Source organism: Podarcis liolepis, assembly GCF_965112155.1.
Source record: "Podarcis liolepis genome assembly, chromosome: 7".
Taxonomy (NCBI): Eukaryota; Metazoa; Chordata; class Lepidosauria; order Squamata; family Lacertidae; genus Podarcis; species Podarcis liolepis.
In genome coordinates this window covers 29,329,339-29,353,509 of record NC_139561.1, presented here as the reverse complement: position 1 = coordinate 29,353,509, position 24,171 = coordinate 29,329,339, and the positions used below count along the sequence as shown (strand labels likewise).

General features: G+C 46.4%; 1 protein-coding gene across 2 annotated transcripts; it reads right to left on the bottom strand.

Moving 5' to 3' along the window:
* Nucleotides 1-795: 795 nt before the first annotated feature.
* TNFRSF25 (TNF receptor superfamily member 25) lies at nucleotides 796-23,777 on the bottom strand. Of its 2 annotated transcripts, none has more exons than XM_083513218.1 (9): nucleotides 23,251-23,777; nucleotides 11,010-11,190; nucleotides 9,822-9,896; nucleotides 9,455-9,613; nucleotides 8,251-8,332; nucleotides 6,111-6,174; nucleotides 5,828-5,867; nucleotides 4,253-4,396; nucleotides 796-2,880 (listed from the first exon to the last, which is right to left on the bottom strand). In XM_083513218.1, exons 1-9 carry the CDS (start codon nucleotides 23,281-23,283, stop codon nucleotides 2,507-2,509), a joined length of 1,152 nt encoding a protein of 383 aa, XP_083369344.1. In that variant the 5' UTR covers nucleotides 23,284-23,777; the 3' UTR covers nucleotides 796-2,506. The 2 variants fall into 2 exon arrangements, with proteins under 2 accessions (XP_083369344.1, XP_083369345.1); XM_083513219.1 differs by having other exon boundaries at nucleotides 11,010-11,162; nucleotides 23,251-23,763.
* Nucleotides 23,778-24,171: the final 394 nt, after the last annotated feature.

The window sequence follows — 24,171 nt, the reverse complement described above, 5'->3', positions numbered from 1 at the left end:
CCTCAAGCACCCTGCCCTTTTCATAATAGAACCTTGTAGACAAAAGGTTCTGCTGGTGCACATTTTATTTTGCAAAGGGAAAAGGGCATCTCTAAATAAAAGGGTTACAGTTTGAAATGTACATCTCAGTAATTTGGATGAGTTGAAGCAAGAAGTTCCTTTAGCTGCCATATTTTCATTAAAAGCACAGCAGCTCCAGCAGCGCTCTGTAGATTTTCTTCAAACTCTTCTTTTCCATATGGCTTTGGGTCCTGTCCACCTTCGAGGCCTCTGAAGGTTGGAGATTCTTTTGATCCCAGAATGTTGACCTTATCAGCTGTTAAAAAGCAAGTCCCTCTTCGAGCTGGTCTTTCCTTCGTTTTTTCTCGCTTTTGACCTCTCCCTCAGGATGGAATCGCTTCTACACAGACTCCCTTCTGCTTTCACTGATACAACTGCAAGAACGTTTTTATGCCATCCTGGTTGCTGAAGGGTGGCAATTAAGAGGGAGTGGACTGGGTAGATGTGTGTGCATATATGAACCAGCCAGAATTCCTCCCCATGCCCCTGTTGTGTGACTCACTTTGCCTCCACTGAATTCAATGGGACCTAGGATAACTAACCTTCTCCGGATCAGCCATCAAGGGCCTATGAACCACACACAAAACAGGCAGCTGTTATTCTGGACACAGAAGTAATATTTAATAATGTAGAGTGTATCATTTCTTTTTTACTTTATTTCCTGAAACTGAAATAACGATGCCATGGGTTTTTGAACAGAGGGGGAATGGAAGGGAGTCGTAGGCGGAGGTGTATAGCATTTTTTTTAAATTTAACAAAATGTATATACCGCTCAATTGTTCAAAACAAAACTCTAAGCCCAGGAAGTTTAGCATTCAACCAGCACCCAACTCCAGTGTTTGCATTGAAGGAGTGGCCATGGCAGAGAGCGCGAGAGCTGGTAGTCTCTAGTTCAAATTTGAATGACAATATTCACAACTCAGCTTGAGTGCCCCGTTGCTGCAACCAGCAGGGAATTCTGAAAATGGCCTTGGAAATGTAGCACCAGAAAAATGGCAGAGAACTGGATGTTTCATAAATAGCAATACTGCAGCATCCTGGATTTGGATGATGGCCCTCGAATCCCAATTCGCTGCTCGAGACCGGAAATTTGAAAGCTGGAGGGTCCCCAACAGCTAGCTGTCTATTCTCTTCTTTCTATGCATAAAAACACAGGAAGCCAAACCTTTGGGTCCGCCTAGCTGACGGGCAGGAGTGTCTCCAGCAAGGGTCTTCCCAAAAACCCCTAGAGATGGCAGGAACGGCACCTGAGGGGGCCCCCCCATGCAAAATATGTGCTTGAGGGTTTAGTACCAGGGCATCTGGTGTGTACAAGTTGCTGGACTAGATGGGCCATTGGCCTCATCCTGAAGGCTGTACTAAAGTTCTTATGCTGAGCTCCCTCTGGCCTACAGACACATTATTTAGTCTGCAGGTAGACCACCACTTCTCTTGACAACCCTTATGAACATCACCTGAGGTCCTTTTCTGTGGGCTGGCTCAGAGAGAGTTTTAAGGCATGGCAGTGAGGAACAGGGCCTTTTCTGTGGTGACCCCCCCCACCTGCAGAATTCTTTCCCAAGTGAGCTCTGCCTGGTGCCGACACTGACATTTTCTTAGAACCTGATTAAGCCCTCATCTTCACTCGGGCATTTGATAGGATTTGGTGCATGATTAAAATAGATTGCAAGACGCCTGGAGATTGCCCTGTGTTTGGCCACTTAACAAATTAAAAAACAGTGAAAGCCAATCAAATTGCAGACTTCCTGGTGTGGGAAAACTAGGAGCTCCTGGGACCATCACGTGTATCTTTCCAAGGCTCAATCAGGTTCAGAATCACGAGCCCCTGGTTGTTAAAGTGCGTTAGAATTGACATAGTGAAAACACATAAATACATTTTTCAAAACAGGCTCCTGGCACTCTGCCAGCCATTGGGTGACCTCCTGTGAGGTCACAGAATGTTCCTGAACATTCCAACTCCTGAGTGGGGAGGCTCAGTCATGGAATGCTCAACCCTGCTGGACACTGAAGAAATCAGAAGGGTGGTTTGACTGAGAGGAAACTTGCAGAAGGGCTGAGAGGTAGCAAAGTGTCCTGCTGAATCACTAATAGTACCTTAGAGCATTTTAGTCTGTGCAAAGCATTTCACGTACATAATCTCAGCAAACTTTACATCTACCAGCATGTAAGGTGGATGAAGTATTATCTCCCTATCTCAGAGGCCACCTTTGATATCCATTGGAACTGCATCATCCTTGGGTTGCAGCTCAGTGTCTTAGGCACTACACATGTTCCAGAATACCTGGAGTAGGATTTCAATGTCACTGCAAAGTTCTACACCTGCAGTGCTCCTTCCATGAGGTTGGAGCTCTCTGTTTCCTTTGCCCCAGCGCAAGTCTGTCTGAGATGGGGTGGGGAATGGCATAGCTCAGATCTTTGCCCCCACCTCATCTCAGGGGCTCCCCTGCTAGCTGTTGGGGTGCAGCTGCTCTCTCAGTTCCTGGGCGCAGCCGCCCAGCTGCATGCTCTCCAGGACGGTGAAGATGGCGTCTGTCGAGGGCCCCTGCTGCTGCTGGCACCAGCACTTGAGCATCTCATACTGCTGCTCGCGGAATTGCGAGTGCTCCAGCTCCACCAGCTCAATCTCCCTGTCGCGCAGGCCCAGACCCCGCACAAACTCTTTCCAGCGCCGGACTGGCACAGCGTCAATCACGGCATACATGTTTCTGCCTTGCAGCAAACCACAGATCGGGGGTGCTCCGTTCACCAGTTTCTCTTTCTCGGTGAGGGATGCGGCGGGAGGCTCTGAATGGAGAAATAGGGGGGGCATCGGCACCGTGCCTGCAAAAACAAAGACCTGGCTTTACCAACCGCAAGGCTCTGGGGGCATCTTCCAGCTGCAGCAGGAGGTCTCAAGGGGCATAGACACTGGTCTCCGAGAGCAATGGGCATGTCGAAATTCTTGGGGAGCTTCTGCATGAGCTGGACATGATATTTGCTACACCTTTAGCGGTTAGGTTGCTAGGAAAAGGGCCCATCCACACTGAACATTTAAAGCATTTGAGGTTGTCATGGCATCCCTCAAAAGAATTATGGGAAGTGTAATAGGAGCTAGAACTTTATATGCACAGAGGTGGAAAGAGGAAGGATTACTAAGGAAGGAAGAATGGCTTATGAAAATGATGGACTGGGCTGAAATGGCAAAATTAACTGCCAGATTAAGAGGCCATAATGATGAAGTGTCCAAGGAGGATGGGAGGATGGCAGCATTTGAAATATAAGCGGTGGATTAATGATACTGGAGTTTAGCTAGTAAAAATGCATGTGTTGTAAAACAGCTAATAAAATAGAGTAAAAAAAATGAACACCAGGAAAGGGGTAGGAAGTCAAGAAACTTTATACATTTTTTTAAAAAAACATTATAATCATAATGTTCTGGAATATTTTTGGAGATTTAATATACCATACTTTTCCGTGTATAAGACTAGGGTTTTTTTACTTAAAAATAATGTTTAAAGGGGGGTAGTCTTATACATGGGGGCAATCTCCCCCCATTTTCTTAATTTTTAGTCCCCCAAAATAGGAGGTGTGTTATACACAGAAAAATACGGTAAATGACTGGAGAGAGAGAAAAAAAAGAATCCTGGGAACTGTAGTTTGTGGAGGGTGCTGGGAGTCAGTAAGAGGACCCCCCCCCCCCCGGTCACAGAACTACAATTCTCCAAGTGGTTTAACAGTCAATTCCTCTCTGCATTGAACTCTTTTCATTAACTCCCTTGCCAGCTTAGGCGAGCTGTTATTCTTTCAGCCTCAGTTCTTTGTCTGCAAAACGGGTATAATTGCAACAGCTGGACTTATACGGATTGATCTATATATTGTAATCAGTCTGAAGCACTTTACATGTGTGGTGGATGTGACCACCCCGTGGGAGGACTTTCCTACTCAGAGCCAGCCCAAGACATTTTTCTGCCTGAGGCAGAGGATAGGATCCCATCCTGCCCTGTTCCATGTGTAGAAGCTGTTCAGGCTGACTGATTGAATCTTACTTCAGCAACAGCCTGGGGCTACTGAACTTCAGTGAACCAGCTGAGAGGGCAAATGGTTGGCTCCCATCCCCAACAGAGGTGAATGGACTGGAGGAGGGTCTGCAGCTACAGCCCCTAAACACTCTACCCAAATGGCAGGACCAGTCCTGTTTCCACCTTAGGATTACCATTGCAAAGGTGTTTGGTAGGCTGGCCAGTCTGGACGCATGGAGATGTGGAGTAGCTCTTCTCAGCACGGGGGGCAAATCTCCTTATATAGTACACAATGAAGGCTGCTGCCAGAAGCATCAAGCACCCGCAGACACCTATAGCTTAGAAGACACACAGGAAGAGACCAAAAAGTGAGGGATCAAACACCTAGCCTTGGCCAAGCTCCCCAGACATTGTACTACCGCAGTGCATGGGTACATACAGTTGCTATCGAAATTATTCAAACCCTCCCCCCATTGAAAATCAGGTATATTATCACAAATTTACAAACTTCCAGCTGTCCGCAATGAGCAAATCAAACAGAAGCAGTTGAAGGAGCTCAACACAATGGATGCCTCAAGCGGTTTCCCCAAATGCAACTGAAATTGCAACTTATACTGGCTTCTCCAGTCTCACTGTTATTCAAGCTCAAGGTGGCATACATGATTCTGCCTTACCTTCCCCCCCCACACACACACACAACAACCCTGCGAGGTTGGTTAGACTGAGAGACAGTGACTGACGCAAAGTCACCCAGTAAGCTTCATGGCTGAGTGGGGATTTGAACCCTAGACTCTCCCAGGTCTTAGCTGGACACCCTAACCTCTGTACTGTACTGGCTCAACCTGAACAAAAGTGGCATGGAGGTCCCATTTAACCATTTCAAAAAGTGAAAATCTGGATGCAACAGTTGTTGAGAGAAGAAGAAGAAGAAGAAGAAGAAGAAGAAGAAGAAGAAGAAGAAGAAGTAGTTGTTTTTGAGCTATTTTTAAGGAAATTTGCCAAAATCTACACTTCTGACATGGGTTGCCGTAGGTCCAGATTTTCCTGGACATTTAAGCGATTTCCCCCCAGACACTGTTTCCGACGGCCGAATCCTGGCAATGTATGGCTGAAACCAGATGGATGGCAACCCTAATGTAACACACATTTAACTTCTCCTTCACAAATTTGTCCAACCCAGTTGTAAAGCTTCACCTGAAGATGCCATTGAGGACTGAACCTGGGGCAAGTAATGTGACTCTTACTTTACTATCTTAGAGCCTACGGTTGCCATACGTCCAGATTTTCCCAGACATTAATTGGGATCTCAGTGGCAGAAGTGATATCTGGGGGGAATGTCCGAAAAGCGGCAGTTTGTTCTGGATTTTCGGCAACATAACCAAAAATTGCATTTTGGAGGGGATTTTTTTTTTAAGTCAACAATTTGTTTGCGCCCATATTTTCACTTCTTGAAATATGACAGCCCTATCATAGGCTATGTTTCAGTCGCACAAGAAACAGGTTTCCATGCACATAAACACCCCTTTCTCCATCATCCAGGCAAGCAGAAGGTGCAATCACAGGCCATAGACGCATTGCAGTCAAGCCAAAGTACTCCAGGAAGGTGCAAAGTTCAGGCTACTGTGAGGCACGACCAGGGGAAACTCCCAAGGGCCAAGCAGAGTGCTGCATTTGGCCCCTGACCCTGAGGTTACCCACACCCCTCCAATAAACACTAAACTGAGCTCATAACACCAGGAGTGACATATCCTGGGATTGCCATGACCTACCAAATTTACAGTCCTTGCCGCAGATTTCAGTTCTGGGACTCTTGCTAGAAGACAAAAAGAGTTAAGTCCTTTAGGTAAATATAGGCCACAAAGGCAACCCGTTCTCCCAGACAATTCTCCCAGGCCACACTGCAGGGCTGTTGTGTTACAGTTGGAAAGGGAAGGGGTGGGAAGAGGCTCTTTTGACCACCCCTGCTTTCATCACAGCAACCTGTTTATTGGGTGATGACAAAGTGATTCAGGGAGAGATCACTTTGTGAGGGGCAGGTGATTGCGTGGGGACTTGCCTGCTTGGGGTGGTGGGTACTGGAAGTCGTGAGGCATCAGAGTTAGACCGCATTCTTGCTCTGGAGGGGAAAGATAAAATAAGTTTCTAGGTAGTCTGTTGAAATCTAAAGGCAGTCCTTACAGAAATGCTTCCTGAGGTCAACTAAGCAAGAGGTGGGATGGAGAGCTTCCGATGTCTGCGTGAGAGATGGTGGGTGTGAGCAGAATAGAGTTCGATTTGGTAGGCAGCGTGCAGGAGCAGGGTGTGTTTCGAGACAAGCAGATCATAGACAGAAAGGGACAGGCTCCACTTGCAGATTGCAGACCAGTGGGGCTTAAGCCCCCAAACAGAAGGGTGGCAATGCAGGGGACTGAAAGAAAGGGGTCTGTTGGGGGTGGACAAAAGGTGGAGAATGTCTAGCTTGGGGTAACACATCCCTACAGGGTAAGGATGCTAACCAAGTTTCCCCAACATGGCTTTCTCCAATTCCCACCAGCCTGGCCAACATGACAAAAGAGCGGTAAGGGAGGAAGGGCACTGCAATACAAAACCATCTGGAGGGCACCATGTTGAGGAAGGCTGGCCTCAGCATTCAAGGTCACCAAAACTGGGTAGAGCAGAACTCAGCCGTGAGCCCACAAAGAGGCCCAAGGCCATGGTGGTGGCAATGGGGACACCAGAGACATTTGGAGAGGGACTTATATGTTAATGGCGGAGGCTTCCGAGCTGATAGGAGGGAGCTGGAGAGGGCTTGGAGCTGAACTAAGAACACAGAGACAGTAAGCATAATAAGAAACTGCAGGAATGGAGAGAATTTGTAGGCTATGCCTGGGTACAAGCATTACAAAGGACAGGGAAATGATGTGTTGAGGGTTGCTTTGTGTTGTATGTCAAAGAGAACATAAGGGCACTTGAGAATTTAAGAGAGACTCATCCACAGCATCTCTATGGGTATGTTCTGGGTATAGGCTTTCGTGTGCATGCACACTTCTTCAGATACTTCTGTTTCAGTGTAACTGAAGTGTATCATGAAAGCTTATACCCAGAACAAACTTAGCTGGTCTCCAAGGTGCTGCTGGACAATTTTTTAATTTATTTATTTAGACTGTGTCAGACCAACACGGCTACCTACCTGAATCTCTATGGGGGATATGGTACTAATGGTGATGATGATTTTGATAAAAATTATTGGTTGCTTTTTGCAAAATAAATAAATACATACATAAAAATCAAAGAAATTTACAAAAGATTTTACGTGGAGCTTACTGGCACCCACTGACTAAAATGACGAAGACAGGGATGAGCTTGGAACATTGCAATTCTCATTGAATTCTTACTGTCCACATCACCATTGACATTACATTTGCTGCCCGCCATGTTGGTTTATTTCCCAACCCAGCTGACTGCCAACAATTTTAAGTCCAGGACTGATTCTCCAAAGGAATATACTTGAAAAAGAGAATGAACCAGTGATCAAACAGTCCTAAATGGGTAGCGTCGACTGGCAGGTGCCAGTGATGAATTTGCATGGCAGACCAGGGCTGCTTCCAGACGGCTGTTTGCAAGTCGGATTCAGTCATGGGACGTCAAATTCAGGTTGTGCAGCTGAAATTGACTTGCTGCAACAAACCTGCTTTTAAAAAAACCAACCCAAAAAACCAACCCTGGACTTTTTGCAGTAAGGAAAGTGGTGGGAAATGGAATGGAAAGTGCAGGATCACAATCCATTGGTGCAAGGCAAACAAATCAGAGTGAATACTCAATAAGCAGCCCATTTTGTATATGGGAAAACATATCAGGATGAAAGCTCAATAAAAAGTTATCTGGAAGAGTCCAGAATGGGTCTGTTCTGTGCTCAAAGATTTAACTTTCAGAGATCCTCAGGGGAAGGTGCTGAACACGGCTAGCAAATCCCACACTCACAAACTTTTAGCAAGGGAACCAGGAAACTGAGGCTGATAAGCAAGGAACAATAGAGAGAATATCCCCTGCCCTATTTTGGTGTGGTCCTTTAAATAAAATATGGCTGAGAATGTGGCAGCCCTCTTGGGAGACCTTTAGCCAAAGGGAAAACCAGGCCTCGCTTCTAGTATCCTCCCCTCCCTCAGAATTCCCCATGGAGAAAGGATGCCAAGAACAACCAAGGACATCTCACGTTGGGCATGGCTGGCAGCTTTCTCCAGATAGGCAGAAGCCAGGCAGGCAGTCTCCACACTCCGTGTTCGCCTTTCGGGAGCCTGCAAGGAAAGAGAAGCCCCATGGTAATCGGTTTCGGGACCAGTTTAGGATTTCAATACAGCCAGCCATTTGACTGCAGCCCTGCTAGTCTCCTCTCTCTCGGAGGGTTGGACAAGGCCATGAGTTTTGGATTCATTTGGTTTCCCGTTTCTCCAATCTTATGTTGAGTTCGTCACATTTCTGCATCGGCTTGCCATTATTTATTTATTTATTTATTTATTTATTTTTAATTCTTCAGCATTTAACACACATTTCTCCTAAATTTCTCGACAAAGCCCTGACAAAATCCTGCATAGAATCATAGAATTTGTATACAAATTACTTACAAAGACAACAAAAAGAATTGGACTCCTTGGCAGGTTTTGAAGAAACATACAGAAATTTATTGACTGTTAACATAATAGACAGATAATATAAGGATTTACCGGTATACAATTTTACAATATGCAGAGAATAATATGTGTTGAGAAATCAGAGAGGAGCTGAGGAAAGTCTCGGGGGGAGGAGGGAGGTTAAATGGGAAGGTGGGGGGGAAGGGGGGAAAATAATGAATATGATATGTTTTGATATTTTGTTATGTTGAAATTGCTAATTTTTTTTAAAAAAAGAATAATAAAACTGTAGAGTTGGAAGGGACCCTAAGGGCCATTTAATCCAAACTCCTGCAATGCAGGCATCACGTAGCTGTACTCTTAGTTGGCAATTGTGACAACTTGCCTACACACACACACACACACACACACACACACACACAGTGAGTTTTAATTTCATTCATTTCTATTTCTTTTTGGTAACTTGGTTGATGCTATAAAAATTATCAAGAAGCGGGGTGGGGGGGGGGCCAGAAAAGAAAAACTTAATTTATCTCTTGTTCAATTATGTTCCGTATTTTTTGCACCATAACACTCACTTTTTTCCTCCTAAAAAGTAAGGGGAAATGTCTGTGCGTGTTATGGAGGGAATGCCTACGGGTGGCATGCCTACGGATTTTCCTCCTCTAAAAACTACGTGCGTGTTATGGTCGGGTGCATGTTATAGAGCGAAAAATACGGTACCTAATTTATCTCTTGTTTGGGAAACAGTGATCCAAAGGCAGATATTGAGTGCTTTGGGATACTCACAGTTCTGCTGTGTTTGCCGATTCATAGACAAGCAGTCTGTGCATTTCTGGCAATCCAGGTGCCCAGGATACTTGGACTCCTCAAAGTAGCCCGACTTGCAGCCGCACACTGTGTTCTGGAAGTCTCTGCAGGGTGTCACGACGACTTGGTCGCTTGCATCTGGATTAATCAGTTTGCTTTTACTGTACATTAAATCAAACATCTTTGGGAGGTTTTGTCCAGGAAGGAAGCATGAGTAGAGGAGGCTGGACTCAGCACCCTTTTCCTCTCCTCCCTCTTTCTTCCATGCAAGGGGGGGAAAGCTTCCATCCCAGCCTTGCCCCAGCTCTGCCCAACTCTCCCAAACTACCCCGCTCTGGATTCTTACCTTCACAAAATGCACACCCAAAACAGCATCTGTCTGCAGGTTTTTCGCATTCTTGTGATATCCAGTACATATTCCCTGCAAAAGAAGCACGCCCCTTTGTACATTTTCTATTTAAAAAAACCACAACCATGTCCCAGAAAGGGCCAGCTTGGATACCTTAAGAGAATCATCCATCGTGTGAGAAATAAAATACTTTTGGAGCCGAAGGTCACAAAGAGCCGAAGGGGGCTTCGAACCTTCGAGCCTTTCCTGGAAAGCCCAGCTTTCTTTTTTGAAAACATGCAAGGAAAGATTGCAGAGTTTGGGACTCTTTAGATTAGAGGAAAGTCGAGGAAGACGTTTATAAAATTATACACGGCATTGAGAAAGTGAGCAGAAGCTTTTCTCCCTCTCTCATAACACTAGAACTCACAGATGTCCCATGAAGCTCAATGTTGGAAGATTCGGGACAGATAAAACAAAGTCCTTCAAAGTTAAACTGTGGAACTCTCTCCCACTGGAGGCCGTGATGGACACCAACTTGAGTGGGTTTAAAAGAGGACTGGACAAAACTCATGGAGGAGAAGGCAACTGATGGATGGCTGCTAGCCGCAATGATAGCTACATTCTGCCTCCACAGATGAAGGCAGCAATGCTTGTGGAAGCCACCGGAGGGGCGAGGGCTCTTGTGCATGGGTCCTGCTTGCCAGTTTCCCACAGTGGGCATCTGGGTGGCCACTGTGAGAACAGGATTCTGGACCAGATGGGCCATTGGCCTGATCCAGTGGTCTCTAGCCTCTGTAGTAAGAAAGCCTCAGAAATACTCACAAATGCTCTGTTCATGACATATGCTTGCAAGCCATCATTCAGCACTGTGCATGTGTTGAGCACAGAATTGTAGAGTTGGAAGGGACCACGAGGGCCATCTAGCCCAACCCCCTGCAAGGCAGGGATCTCTGGCCCAACATGGGACTCGAACTCGTGACTTTGAGATTACCAACTGAGCTACGACATATACTTATTTTGTTAACCATTACAAAAAACACACATATGCAAGATAGTTAGGGACAGGGGACCCTTCTGGCCCTGTAGTTTTTTTACCAGCTCTCACCCGCCCCACATTTTCAAGGCCCACAAGATTCAGGAGGAACCCCAGCCGGACTGAAAGTGCTCCATCCCTGCAGAGAAACTGCAGCCTCCCTCACTTACCATATGGGCACCTTCGTGGCGGTGTGGACTCCCGCCCGTTGCGAATCAGCACCTCTTGTTCCGAACGCCACAGGCTCCTTGGGGTCCCTTGTTTCCGAAGCGTCCTTATGAGCTCGCCCTGAGTTGTGTTACCCAGATTTCTGGAGCTGCAGGCTGAGGTCAAGAGAGTCATCAGAAAGGCCTGAAAGAGGAAAGATGGAGAGAAAGAACCTGTGCAGCAGCTCTGGAGGCTTGACTGCTACGGAAGGGATGCCTGGGGAATCCCTTGAAGAGGGACTATCAAACAGATTTTCTCCTGTCTGCCCATTCAGCTGCATCACAGAACAGAATCTTGCTGCAATTACTTAGTTCTCTACAATAGACTTTGCTGCTGCTGCTGCTGCTGCTGCTGCTGCTGCTGCTGTTATTTTTTAATATCCACATATTAAAAATCTACATACAGAGGTACCTTGGTTCTCAAACTTAATCTGTTACGGAAGACTGTTCCAAAACCAAAGCGTTCCAAAACCAAGGCACACTTTCCATAGAAAGTAATGCAAAATGCATTAATTCGTTCTAGACTTTTAAAAACAACCCCTAAAACAGCAATTTAACATGAATTTTACTATCTAACGAGACCACTGATGCATAAAATGAAAGCAATAAACAATGTACTGCAGTCACTCAATCAATCCATCAATCAATCAGTAGCCGAACTGGGTTCTACACAGTCACAAAAGCAAAACAAAAAAGCTACAAAAACAAAAACGCAAAATAAATAGCAAAAACAGACAGACCTCAGCGTAAGACTCAAAACGGAACTGTGGCACTCAAAATGGAAGTGTGGCACTCAAATCAGAAGCGTAACACTCGAAATTCAATGGGGCTTAGGCAAGTGGGGTTAGGCCAGGGGTCAGTAACCTTTTTTAGCCGTGGGCCGGTCCACCGTCCCTCAGACTATGTGGTGGGCCGGACTATATTTTGGAAAAAAAATATGAACGAATTCCTATGCCCCACAAATAACCCAGAGATGCATATTACATAAAAGGACACATTCTACTCATGTAAAAACACGCTGATTCCAGGATCATCCATGGGCTGGATTGAGAAGGTGATTGGGCTGCATCCAGCCCCCTGGCCTTAGGTTGCCTACCCCAGGGTTAGGCTTTCAGCCATGCCCCACTTTGTATTGTGCATGTTAAAGAACAAAGGGATGCCATCCCTCATTATTGTAGTTTCTCCCCCCCCCCAACATGGAATTTACCTGCTAATGTCCTAGGATTATTTCAAGTTGACAACCCCAAAGTCACGTTGATTGCAAACATTTTTTTTTATAAATATTTTTATTAAATTTTCTTATACATAAAGCCAACCTTCCAAACCGTTTTTACCAATCCAACTGGACTTCCCCACATCTTCCAAACCCTGCGTTCTTTGCAATAAAAACATCAGCAAATTGTTACCTTGTTTCATTCCTTACTGTGTCTTTCAAGTATTATGTTTCTAGATTCAAAATACTGTTTCTCAATCACTTATGCCTTAAAATAAACATAATACGATTACTTCAAGTTTCCACCTTGTCTTTCTTATAACTTAATTTCCAGTTCATCAAAGTTAGTTGCTGAAGCTAAAGTTTCCAAATCATGCACATTCTTAACATTCGTACAGCTTATAATGTTTTTTGCAAATAGTCCTTAAATTTTTTCCAGTCCTCTTCCATTGTTTCTTCTCCCAAATCTCGGATTCTGCCAGTCATTTCAGCCAGTTCCATATAGTCCATCAATTGCGTCTGCCACTCTTCCAGTGTGGGTAGATCTTGTGTCTTCCAGTACTTTGCGATAAGAATTCTTGCTGCTGTAGTTGCATACATTAAAAAAATTCTATCCTTTTTTGACACCTTCTGGCCGACAATGCCCAGGAGGAAGGCCTCTGGTTTCTTGGGGAAGGTGTACTTAAACACCTTTTTTAACTCATTATAGATCATTTCCCAATGATTGCAAACATTTAAAGCATAAATTAGCTTGAGCGTTACATTCCAGTAGAGGCGCACGTGTGACCATATTCTTTATAAAATATCCATTTACGAAATAAAATGCTGCATTACACAAATAACTTTGTGGAGGGAGCCTGTAAACTGTTCAGTGTGTCCACGGGGATTTCTTCAGCCCGGGAGACAAAGACCAAAATGTCAACAGCATGCTAAATTGTCCTTTGCCTGATGCCTCAGTGAGGGAAATGAGATCCACCAGAGTTTATACGGACACATGAAATCAAACTATCGAGGTAGGCTGCAATCCCAACCAACAAATCCCGAATTTTGCAGCAGTGACAGCAGTCACTGAAACCTGCATTATGTGAAGGAACGCTATGCCCACCAGGTGGTGCTGATGTCTCTTTTGCCTGGAACCTAGGGCCAAATCTGCTCTATATAAAGCAGTATCATACCACATTAAGCAGTCATGACTTTCCCCCACAGAATCCTGAGAACTGTCATTTGTTAAAAGTGCTGAGAGTTCCCTGCGAGGAGGGATTGACAGGTGAATTGTAGGGTTGTATTCTGGGAATTGTAGGGTTGAATTCTGGGTAGAACAGGATTGCTGGAGTCACCATAAATAGCTCAGCCAGTAGAGCACGAGACTCTTAATCTCAGGGTTGTGGGTTCGAGCCCCAAGTTGGGCTTTGCAGGGGGTTGGACAAGATGACCTTTGTGGTCTCTTCCAACTCTATGATTCTGTGGTCCAGATGCTCAGCTCCCATTAGCCTCCTTGGCTATAGGCCAGGCTTCCTCAACCTCAGCCCTCCAGATGTTTTTGGCCTACAACTCCCATGATCCCTAGCTAGCAGGACCAGTGGTCAGGGATGCTGGGAATTGTAGTCTCAAAACATCTAGAGGGCCAAGGTCGAGGAAGCCTGCTATAGGCTAAGCTGATTGGGGCTAATGAGAGCTGAAGACCAGCACCATGGAGGGCATAAAAACATCAGAAGAGCCTGCTGGATTACGCCAGCGTCCCATCTAGTCCAGCATGCTGTTCTTGCAGCAGGCCAGCCAGATGCCTGTGGGATGCCTGCAGATAAGACCCAAACACAAGAGCAACCTCCGCTTTTGTGGCTTCTGGAAAATGGCATTCAGAAGCACACAGGAAACCAGGTCCACCACTGCTGGGGCAGAACCTTCAGCGATATCTCCCTATATACATAAAAATGTAAGGCTGTCATCACCCAGTCCCCATTGGAGGATTTGTAGTGCCTCATCAGAATCCTTGATTTGTATGAATCCATGGCAGAGGAGGGGTTTGAGTGTCCCAGTGGCCAATCAGGTGCCCTGTTGGGAAACCCACAAGAAACACCCATTCCCTCCAACATTTATCCAATGAAAATAGGGACTTCCTATTCTATAATAATGGGACGCAGGTGGCGCTGTGGGTTAAACCACAGAGCCTAGGACTTGCTGATCAGAAGGTTGGCGGTTTGAATCCCTGTGATGGGGTGAGCTCCTGTTGCTCAGTCCCTGCTCCTGCCAACCTAGCAGTTCGAAAGCACGTCAAAGTGCAAGTAGATAAATAGGTACCGCTCTGGCAGGAAGGAAAACGGCATTTCCGTGCGCTGCTCTGGTTCGCCAGAAGCGGCTTTGTCATGCTGGCCACATGACCCGGAAGCTGTACGCCGGTTCCCTCGGCCAATAAAGCGAGATGAGCGCTGCAACCCCAGAGTCGGTCCCGACTGGACCTAAGGGTCAGGGGTCCCTTTACCTTTATTCTATAATATTAAAAAAGTTATTACAGTGGTACCTCGGTTTACAAACACCTCAGGTTACAAACACTTCGGGTTACAGACTCCGCTAACCCGGAAGTACCATGGGTTAAGAACTTTACCTCAGGATGAGAACAGAAATCATGCGGCAGTGGTGGGGTGTGGCGGGAGGCCCCATTAGCTAAAGTGGTACCTCAGGTTAAGAACAGTTTCAGGTTAAGAATGGACCTCCGGAACGAATTACGTTTGTAACCAGAGGTACCACTGTATTTATACCCTCCCAATCTGACTGGACATCGTGAAGCTGAGGCTCCAATACTTTGGCCACCTCATGAGAAGAGAAGACTCCCTGGAAAAGATCCTGATGCTGGGAAAGATGGAGGGCACAAGGAGAAGGGGACGACAGAGGACGAGATGGTTGGACAGTGTTCTCGAAGCTACAAACATGAGCCTGACCAAACTGCGGGAGGCAGTGGAAGACAGGAGTGCCTGGCGGTCCATGGGGTCACAAAGAGTCGGACACGACTAAACGACTAAACAACAACAATCTGACTGGGTTGCCCCAGCCACTCTGGGTGGCTTCCAAAATATATAAAAATATAACAAAACATTAAACATTTTAAAAAACACCTTCCCTATACATATGTCTTCTAAAGGTTGTATAGTTACTTATCTCCTTGGTTTGGGGATTGCGTAACACCATATCCTCCAACATTTCTCCAATTAAAATAGGTAAAGGTAAAGGGACCCCTGACCATTAGGTCCAGTCATAGATGACTCTGGGGTTGTGGCGCTCATCTCGTTTTATTGGCCGAGGGATCCAGCGTACAGCTTCCAGGTCATGTGGCCAGCATGACTAAGCCGCTTCTGGCAAACCAGAGCATCACACGGAAATGCCGTTTACCTTCCTGTCAGAGCGGTACCTATTTATCTACTTGCACTTTTGACGTGCTTTCGAACTGCTAGGTTGGCAGGAGCAGGGACCGAGCAACGGGAGCTCACCCCGTCGCAGGGATTCGAACCGCCAACCTTCTGATCAGCAAGTCCTAGGCTCTGTGGTTTAGCCCACAGCGCCACCCGTGTAGGGACGTCCTAAAGAAAAGTGGGACATTCCGGGATCAAATCAGAAACCAGGGTGGCTTCTGTAAATCCGGGATGTTCCCTGCAAAATAGGGGCACTGTAGGGTCTGTACACCTAAGCATGAAAGCGTATGTGCACACACACAATTTTCAGCAACTGGTATTTAGAAAGCAGAGCAGAGCTGCTACAGGGGAAATGTACAATGATGAGGAATGATTCTTGGTACAAGAACGGGGGTGTTGCAAGGAAGCCCCCTTATTTTAACCCGCGAGGCCTTTCGAGCATCTGCTCTCACTCATCTCACAGGCAGAAGAGATCGGAATCGTAGTTCCTCTTGCTGCTGCTGCTGCTCTGGTGGTGCTTTTCTTAAAGGCTGGTAATTTTTCAAAGCTCCTTGAGTTGACCTTATCTGATATGACAGGGGAAACACCGCGAGTTGCCCGCAAAAGCACCCTCCCACTCACTCCCAGCGCGCGGCGCCGATAAGGCCCCGTTCAGCGTCACCCTGGCGGTGTGGGTGTTTGCCAGCATACTCCGATAAAGTTTGCAAAGGAGAAAGGGGAAAAGGCGCGCCACACGGCCTTGCGTCTGTGATGAGACAGCTGAGAGCTGCCTGCCCACCAACGTCTTGTCTGTTGCAATCCAAATGACTCCTCACCATAACCTGAAATTTACGTTTGAGGTCAATGACTCGCCCTGTCACCACAACAGCCAGCCCAGCTGATAACAGGGCTCAGAGCAACACAGACCCCAAACACGCTTTGGGTGTAACTTATTTAGCTCCATCAGCAGAGCATGAGACTCTTAATCTCAAGGTTGTGGGTTCAAGCCCCACGCTGGGCAAAAGATTCCTGCGTTGCAGGGGGTCAGACTAGACAACCCTTGGGGTCCCTTATAACTCTACCATTCTATAATTCTAATAGGAGAAGGGATAACGGCTCATGGGTACAGTGGTACCTCGGTTTACAAACTTAATCTGTTCCGGAAGCCCGTTCTTCAACCGAAACTGTTCTTAAACCGAGGCGTGCTTTCCCTAATGAGGCCTCCCGCCACCGGTGCCCTTCCACCGTTCAGATTCCGTTCTTAGACTGAGGTAAAGTTCTCAAACTGGCACACTATTTCCGGTTTTGTGGAGTTCGTAAACCAAATCGTTCTTAAACCGGACTGTTCTTAAACCAAGGTACAGCACTCGTTTTGCGTGTCACTGCAGACAATATTGACCTAGGTGGCCTGACTGACACAGCTTCTGGCATTCCTAATAGAGTCCAGGAATAAGAAATAAATTGGCACTCTGCACATGCTTACTGAATAATCACAGCTAGTTCTTGCTCATTTATTGCTAAAACTTGTGGAATATCCAGTGCTGGGAGACTCCGGACAGATAGCAGAAAGACCTTCACACAGCACAAAGTTGAACAATGGAACTCCATGCCGCAGGAATGGCCACCACCTTCATACCCTACAACATTTCTCCTATGAAAATAGGGACATCCTATTTAATAATAATAATAATAATAATAATAATAATAATAATAATAATAATAATAATTTTATTTAAACCCCTCCCATCTGACTGGCTTACCCCAGCCACTCTTGTCATCTTTCAACATACGTAAAAGCATAACAAAACATTAAACTTTTTTTTAAAAAAAAAAACCTTCCCTATACGGGACACCCTTCAGATGTTTTCTAAACATTTCTCTAATGAAAATAGTCTATAATAATAAAATAATAATAAAAGTTATTACAGTGGTACCTCGGGTTGCAAGCATCTCGAGTTACAAACACTTCGGGTTACAGATTCCGCTAACCAGGAAGTACCTCAGGTTAAAAACTTTACCTCAGGATGAGAACAGAAATTGTGCGGCAGCGGGACAGGTTCCAGCATATATAAAAATATAACAAACATTTTAAAAAACACCTTCCCTATACATATGTCTTCTAAAGGTTGTAGAGTTACTTATCTCCTTGAATCGGGGGTCGCATAACTCCATACCCTCTAATATTTCTCCAATGAAAATGGGAACATTCCCATTTTCTCCCAAGGCGAAGCGGGACATTCCGGGATCAAATCAGAAACCGGGACGGCATCTGTAAATCCGGGACTGTCCCTGGAAAATAGGGGCACTTGGAGGGTCTGCATCTTGGATGGCTTTAAAAGAGAATTAGAGAAATTCCTGGAAGACCAGTCTCTCAGTGGCTACTAGCCATGATAGCTCTCCTCTGCCTCCACGCTCAGAGGCGGCAAATGCTTCTGAATACCTGTTGCCAGAAACCGCAGGAGGGGAGAGTGCTGCTGTTGTGCTCTGGGTCTGCTGCCAGGCCTGTGGGGAACCCACAAGCCGGATTCAAGCACCAGAGAACTTTCCCCTCCTGCCGTTTCCAGAAACTGGTGCTCAGATGCATTGCTTCCTCCTGCTGCGGAGGGAGAGCTTCGCCATCATGCCTACTAGCCAAGTGCTCCATCAGTAGGAGTCCAGCTGTCTCAGGAGGGCACCAGAGTTGGGGGCGGCTGCCCTAGAGACCCAGTATTGAAGCCCGGAAGCAATATCTCAGCAGGCAGGATGTGCTGCGCCTTTGATGGCACTGCAACCACAAGCCAGGACTGATAAGAAAAAGCCAGGAGGGCTGCTGAGGCAGCTCTTTACCAGAATAATCGTGCCCTTTCCCCGAAGGATCTCTTGGTATCCTTTACCTTCCTGGAAACAGTGTATTTGGCCCCAAAGCGTCAATGTTCGGGGTCTGACTTGCCTGGGAAAGGAATTAAACCCCAGTGGAGAAGAAAAGAATCATCATGTTGGAGGTCCTTGGGATTCATTTAGTCCAACCCGCTCCCACCCCGGGTGCAAGTCAGGGTCTGCAGTGGAGGAGGTGATGGCAGATTAAATCCCCACAGTAAAAGACTGCCTCTTGGGCCAAATTAAGACCTTTAGAAGGCCTAACGCAGATTTTGGTGTCCCCATATATATCTATTTCAAAATATAAACAATAACAAACCGTAAAATAAAATTTTAGTTTCTGAAATGAAACGAAACCTACAGTAAGTAACAAAGTAACAACACTTTGGAGGTCCCGAGCCTCAGGGAGGTTAGATTGGTCTCAACTAGAGCCAGGGCCTTTTCAGCACTGGCACCGACGTGGTGGAACACTCTGTCACAAGAGACTAGGGCCCTGCGGGACTTGACATCTTTCCACAGGACCTGCAAGACAGAACTGTTCCGCCTGGCCTTTGGTTTGGACTTGGTCTGACCCTTATGTTTCCCTCATGGTCTTGATTTATCAGCTACTTTAAAATGAGGCTGCATTTTAAATTGCATTTTACCTGTATTTTAAATTGTGGGGTTTTTTTGTTTCTTCCCCCCCTCTTTTCCCCCTATTATGTTTTTACTGTGATTTTATTGGTGTTAGCTGCCCGGGAAGGGCAGGGTACAAATAAAAATTATTATTATTATTATTATTATTATTATTATTATTATTAGGAAAATAATGATTATTTTTGGTAAACTTCTACTTCATTAATATTTGAATTTTTTTCTCCCACTTCTTCTAATTGCAAAGTCTTTGATCAGACCCTCGAAACTAATCTCACATAACACACCTGCTTCTATACTTAGCAGGGACAAGGCATGCAGTCCGCCTTGTTGCCTAGTTGTCCTGTTGGGATTTGTAATAGACTTCGACTGAGAAAATGAACACTCAGCTGAGCAATTTGGGACCGTTAATGTTAAAACCTAGCAATGGAAAATTTATGTGTCGCCCAACCGTTCCCTTGATGCCTTAAGCACGTGCTTATTTTGCTTAATGGTTAATCCAGCCCTGAGTCCAACCCCCACCCCGGGTGCAAGTCAGGGTCTGCAATGCAGGAGGCAATGGAAGCTTAAATACCTGCAGCAAAGGACCCCCCACCAACCCCACCACCAGCAAAGGCAGCCCCTTCTAGTGTTGAACAGCTTGTACCATGAAGACGTTTCTGTTAACATTTTGTCAAAATCTTGTTTCTGTGTGGTTTCCACCTGTTGGGCTCTGGAGCAACAGAAAGCCAATATCTGAGCAGATATTGGAACCTCTTCTCCAAGCTAAGCATCCCCAAGTCTTCTGACCACCCCACACAGGCTTCCAAATCCCACAGATGAGGGAACAGCTCCTGTGTTCTCCTGTGAGGAAAGTACTTTAGCAACAAAGGCCTGCTGCTGCAGAGGTCCAGCCCCCGAAGTGGTGGGGCACTGCAGGAACAGTGATGGGGACCTGAGGGTCTTGGAGGAGAGGGGTTTCTCCTGCTCTCCCTGTTGCAAGATGGTAGGAACAACTCAGCCAAGCTTATTACTTCTCATGATCTGGATGCGATGATTCTGTCACACAGCCAAAGACCACATTTGCTTTTTTAGCCGTGGCAGCACGTTGCTGGTTCACGCGAGATCCTTTTTCACATGTACTAACATGCAGTCCAGTCTTTGCCTTGATCTTTACGTATTCCACCACCTACTAGAGATGGAGAGAAAATTCAATTCCACTTGGCTTTAAAGCCAAATATATCCGGCTTGCCTTTGCTGGGGGGTGAAAACAAACATGAACCGATGGAACACAGCTCTCCTTTTTTTGAAATCTGCACTGATCTGAATTTGGCAATGTGGCTCTCCAGCCAGTGTTTATGAAAATGCATATATTAGAGGAAAGGGTGTGTAGAAATGAAGGAATTAGTGAAATTAGCAGACAAAATGCATTCCACTAGGGGGAAAAGCTTGGAGGAGGAAGAAGAAGAAGAGGAAGAGGAAGAGGAAGAGGAAGAGGAAGAGGAAGAGGAAGAGGAAGAGGAAGAAGAAGAAGAAGAAGAAGAAGAAGAAGAAGAAGAAGAAGAAGAAGAAGAAGGTGTTTTGCTGGGAGAAATTAGCACTAAAACGCTGGTGAGTTTTCATGACGATTAAAAGAAACACACCACATATGGCTACAAAATGCGAAGAACTGAATTTATGATGGGGGAAATGAGAAATTGAGGTACCTGAAATTTACAGACCCTTCCATCCCAACACACATAAACGCAGCAGATGAGATGCTGATAGTATATAGAAATATCAGGTCCATCAGCCTTCCTCCTCCTCCTCCTTCCCCACCCCTTCCTCTCTCTTACGTTTGCCATCCTCAAAAACCCCATGACCTCAGAAGAGGCCTTGTTGTGGTTGCACCAGCCCTGTTCTTGTAAAGCCCTCCTACACAAAGTGGGACAGATTGCGCATCACCGTGGGCAAGAGCAGAGCTGAAATGAATACCCCACCCCCACCCCACCCTGGGACCTGCTCCTCCAACTTCTCCTCTGAGAATTGTGATGATGTCAAACATTCCCCACTTGCATTGTGCCAACATCAGCAAATCCACACCTGCCAATCAAACATTTCAGAACCTATCTGTCTAAAAAGCCAGGGCTCAAAAGCCCCGTCACAATTTCTTGTGACGAGTAGAGGGGAGCCAGTCTTTATTAGTGTCCTCCTGGAGGCAATGGAGAAAAAGTTTTCGCTTTTTTAATGCAGGAGTTTGATTCTCTTGCTGCTGGTTAATGTATTGGTGGTGGGTGCTGCTCTCTGCCATATTGATGCCACTGCTGTTTTCAGCAAAATAATAACCAGGGGTTGTTTTTGCTTTTTACCTGTAAGCTGCTCCAAGCAACTCTTCTAGCCTTAGCAGTTATCATTACTCTGAGTAGGACTAGTTCTATATACAATCCATTGTGTTTTTGCTTGTCAAATTTCAGTTCCAAAACTCAGACCGTGAATTTGGAGATGTGCATCTCAGTATATATATAAAAAAGCCACATAGCACAACTGGAAACTTCCTCCAAGTTTTGCGTCCTCTGCTCCTCACCCTCAGAAAAAGTTGCATCGCCTTGAAGGTGGAACAATCTTTACATTAGACACACACACACACACACACACACACACACACAACCCACTAACCATTACAAGCTTTCCCTCTTATTCTCACCTTTAAATAACAGATCTTCAAATATTTTTTGGACCACTTGACAATTGTAGGGGATCCTGGCAGGTCATTTAATAAACCTTCCCCTCCAGAGTGCTGACATCACCACCTAAACTAATGCTATAATATGAAAATCATGGGGCAAGTCACTAGCAAGAGAGCCATTGCTTTGCTGGGGGGGGGGAAGGATTAAATGGCAGCCCCCACCCTCTTCCACATGCACAAACTGACCTGGCTTGCAGCTGAAACCAGTCTCAGCGCCAGAGATGAGTCAATGTCTTCTACTGCCCCTGGAGCTAGCTTTGGGGGTTCAGGAAAAGTTCCCTGTCCCGCATTGCCCCAGTGGTGGCTGGTGCCCATGGGGCTGGTAGGAAGAAAAGTGGAGAGCCCAACAGTAGGGGGCACTAGACCCCATGATAAACAGAGCCAACTCATTCTGGTTTTGTCCCTATCCTCCTTCCTGCTGAGTTGTAGGGGGAGCAGGGGGAGACAACCCTGAGGCTGAGGAAGCTGGCAGTCAGGGCCATAGTGTGGACTGGTTGCAAGAAGGCAGGTAGATGCGAGTTGACTGAGGTTGGTTGGGCAGTGACCCACTTACCCCAGCAAATGAGAATCTATACCTTCATCCTCCAACACCTCCATGCTACTCTCCATTATGTCCTGCCTGAGGCAGCTGCCTCATTCTGCCTAACAATAGGGCCGTCCCAGAACTTAAGAAAAGGATCAGGCCAATAGCTCGCCTGGTCCAGCTTCCTGTTCTCACAGTGGCCAACCAGATGCCTATTTGGGAAGGCTGAAAGCAGAACATTCTCCCTTCCTGCAGTTTCCAGCAACTGGTATTCAGAAGCACGAATTCAGAAGCCATTGCGGCTGGTAGACACAGATAGCCCTCTCTTTCAAAGCCATCCAGGTTGGTGGCCATCACTGCTTCATGAGGCAGCGAGTTCCATAGTTTAACTATGCACTGTGTGAAGGACTCTCCTTTCTCTGTCCCGAATCTTCCGACATTCTGCTTCAATATCCACAAGTTCTCGTGTTGTGAAAGAGGGAGAAAAACTTTTCTCTGTGTGTTTTCTCCATGCCAGGCGTAATTCATTCGCTTCCATCAAATCGCCTCTTACCTTTCCTCTAAACTCAAAAGTCCAAAATGCTGCAACCTTTCTATGTAGTGCAGCAGCCCTCTGCTAGCAAGAACCCATTTGACGACCCCACAAACCGATGCTTCTATGACTACTAATGCTACAGCATTAGTCAATGTAGCCCCCGGAACATTTCCATGGCAGCGTTTCTGAACCTTAACCCAGCTCCGCAATCTCCTTCCATGGGCATGGGACCCCAGAACAGCACTCAGATTCCCAAGTGGCAGCCAGACCCCGTAGATTTGTAGGACAGCATTAGGATATTGCCAGTTTCCTTGTCGACCCCCTGCAAAACTTGCCCTCCCTGTGTTTGTCTACTTACCACAGCAGCAGCGGGTCGCTGCCACCTCATCATTCAAGTCCGGGATGAGGAGCCCATTATCTGCAAGGATCCCCAGAGGAACAGCTGTCAGAGGCCACTGGAGACTACCAGGAGGCCGCCGAGGATGCAGCCTGGCAAGAAGGAGGCCCTGGGGAAAGCAATGAGGGCAGAGGGTGTCCTCAACATTTCACCCAGCGGACAGGTGGGAAATGAGGGCAGAGCCATCACAAGGAAGCCCTTCAGGCAAAACCACCATGGGAGGAAGGAAATGTCTGTTTAAGAGCGTGGCTGTTCAGAGGAACCGTTCAGAAGTCCGCGGGAAATCCAAGACCAGGGGGAAAGGGGCAGCAAAAAGGGAGCTGGGCAGCGTCAGGACTCGATCCGAGGTCTCCCCCAATGCTGGGGCCCTGTGGATAGGGGCCCTGATTCATCGCCCAATTTAGAGCAGTGCTTCGAGAGCTCTGCGGTGTAGAGCAAAGGGGAAATAAAAGGGAAAGCACTTCTCGTTTCCATTATGAGTTTCTTCTGCGAACTGCAAAGGACGTTGTCACAAATGGGCTTCCTTGAAAGACGCTGCTATGCAAATTAGTGCATTATCAATCTGGCCTGGAAAGAGTGACTCGATGAGCAGCTGAGTCAGCCCTTAGGGTTGCAGGGAACGTGCTGTTTCTGCCACGGCATTTCAAACAGAGCAGAATCAATGTGCATGTGTGTGCAAAGGACTTCATCCACAGCTTTGTCAGGTGCAGAAAAATGGGCACCTGCCCCTCCTGCTGCTTCAACCCCCAACCTTTAGAGACACAGGCAACTGGCTGCTTAAGTCTGGCCACCCATGAGACTGCTCTACAATGTTGGAAGCTGCCCAGAGTGGCTGGGGCAACCCAGTAAGATGTGTGGGGTATAAATAGTAACATTATCATT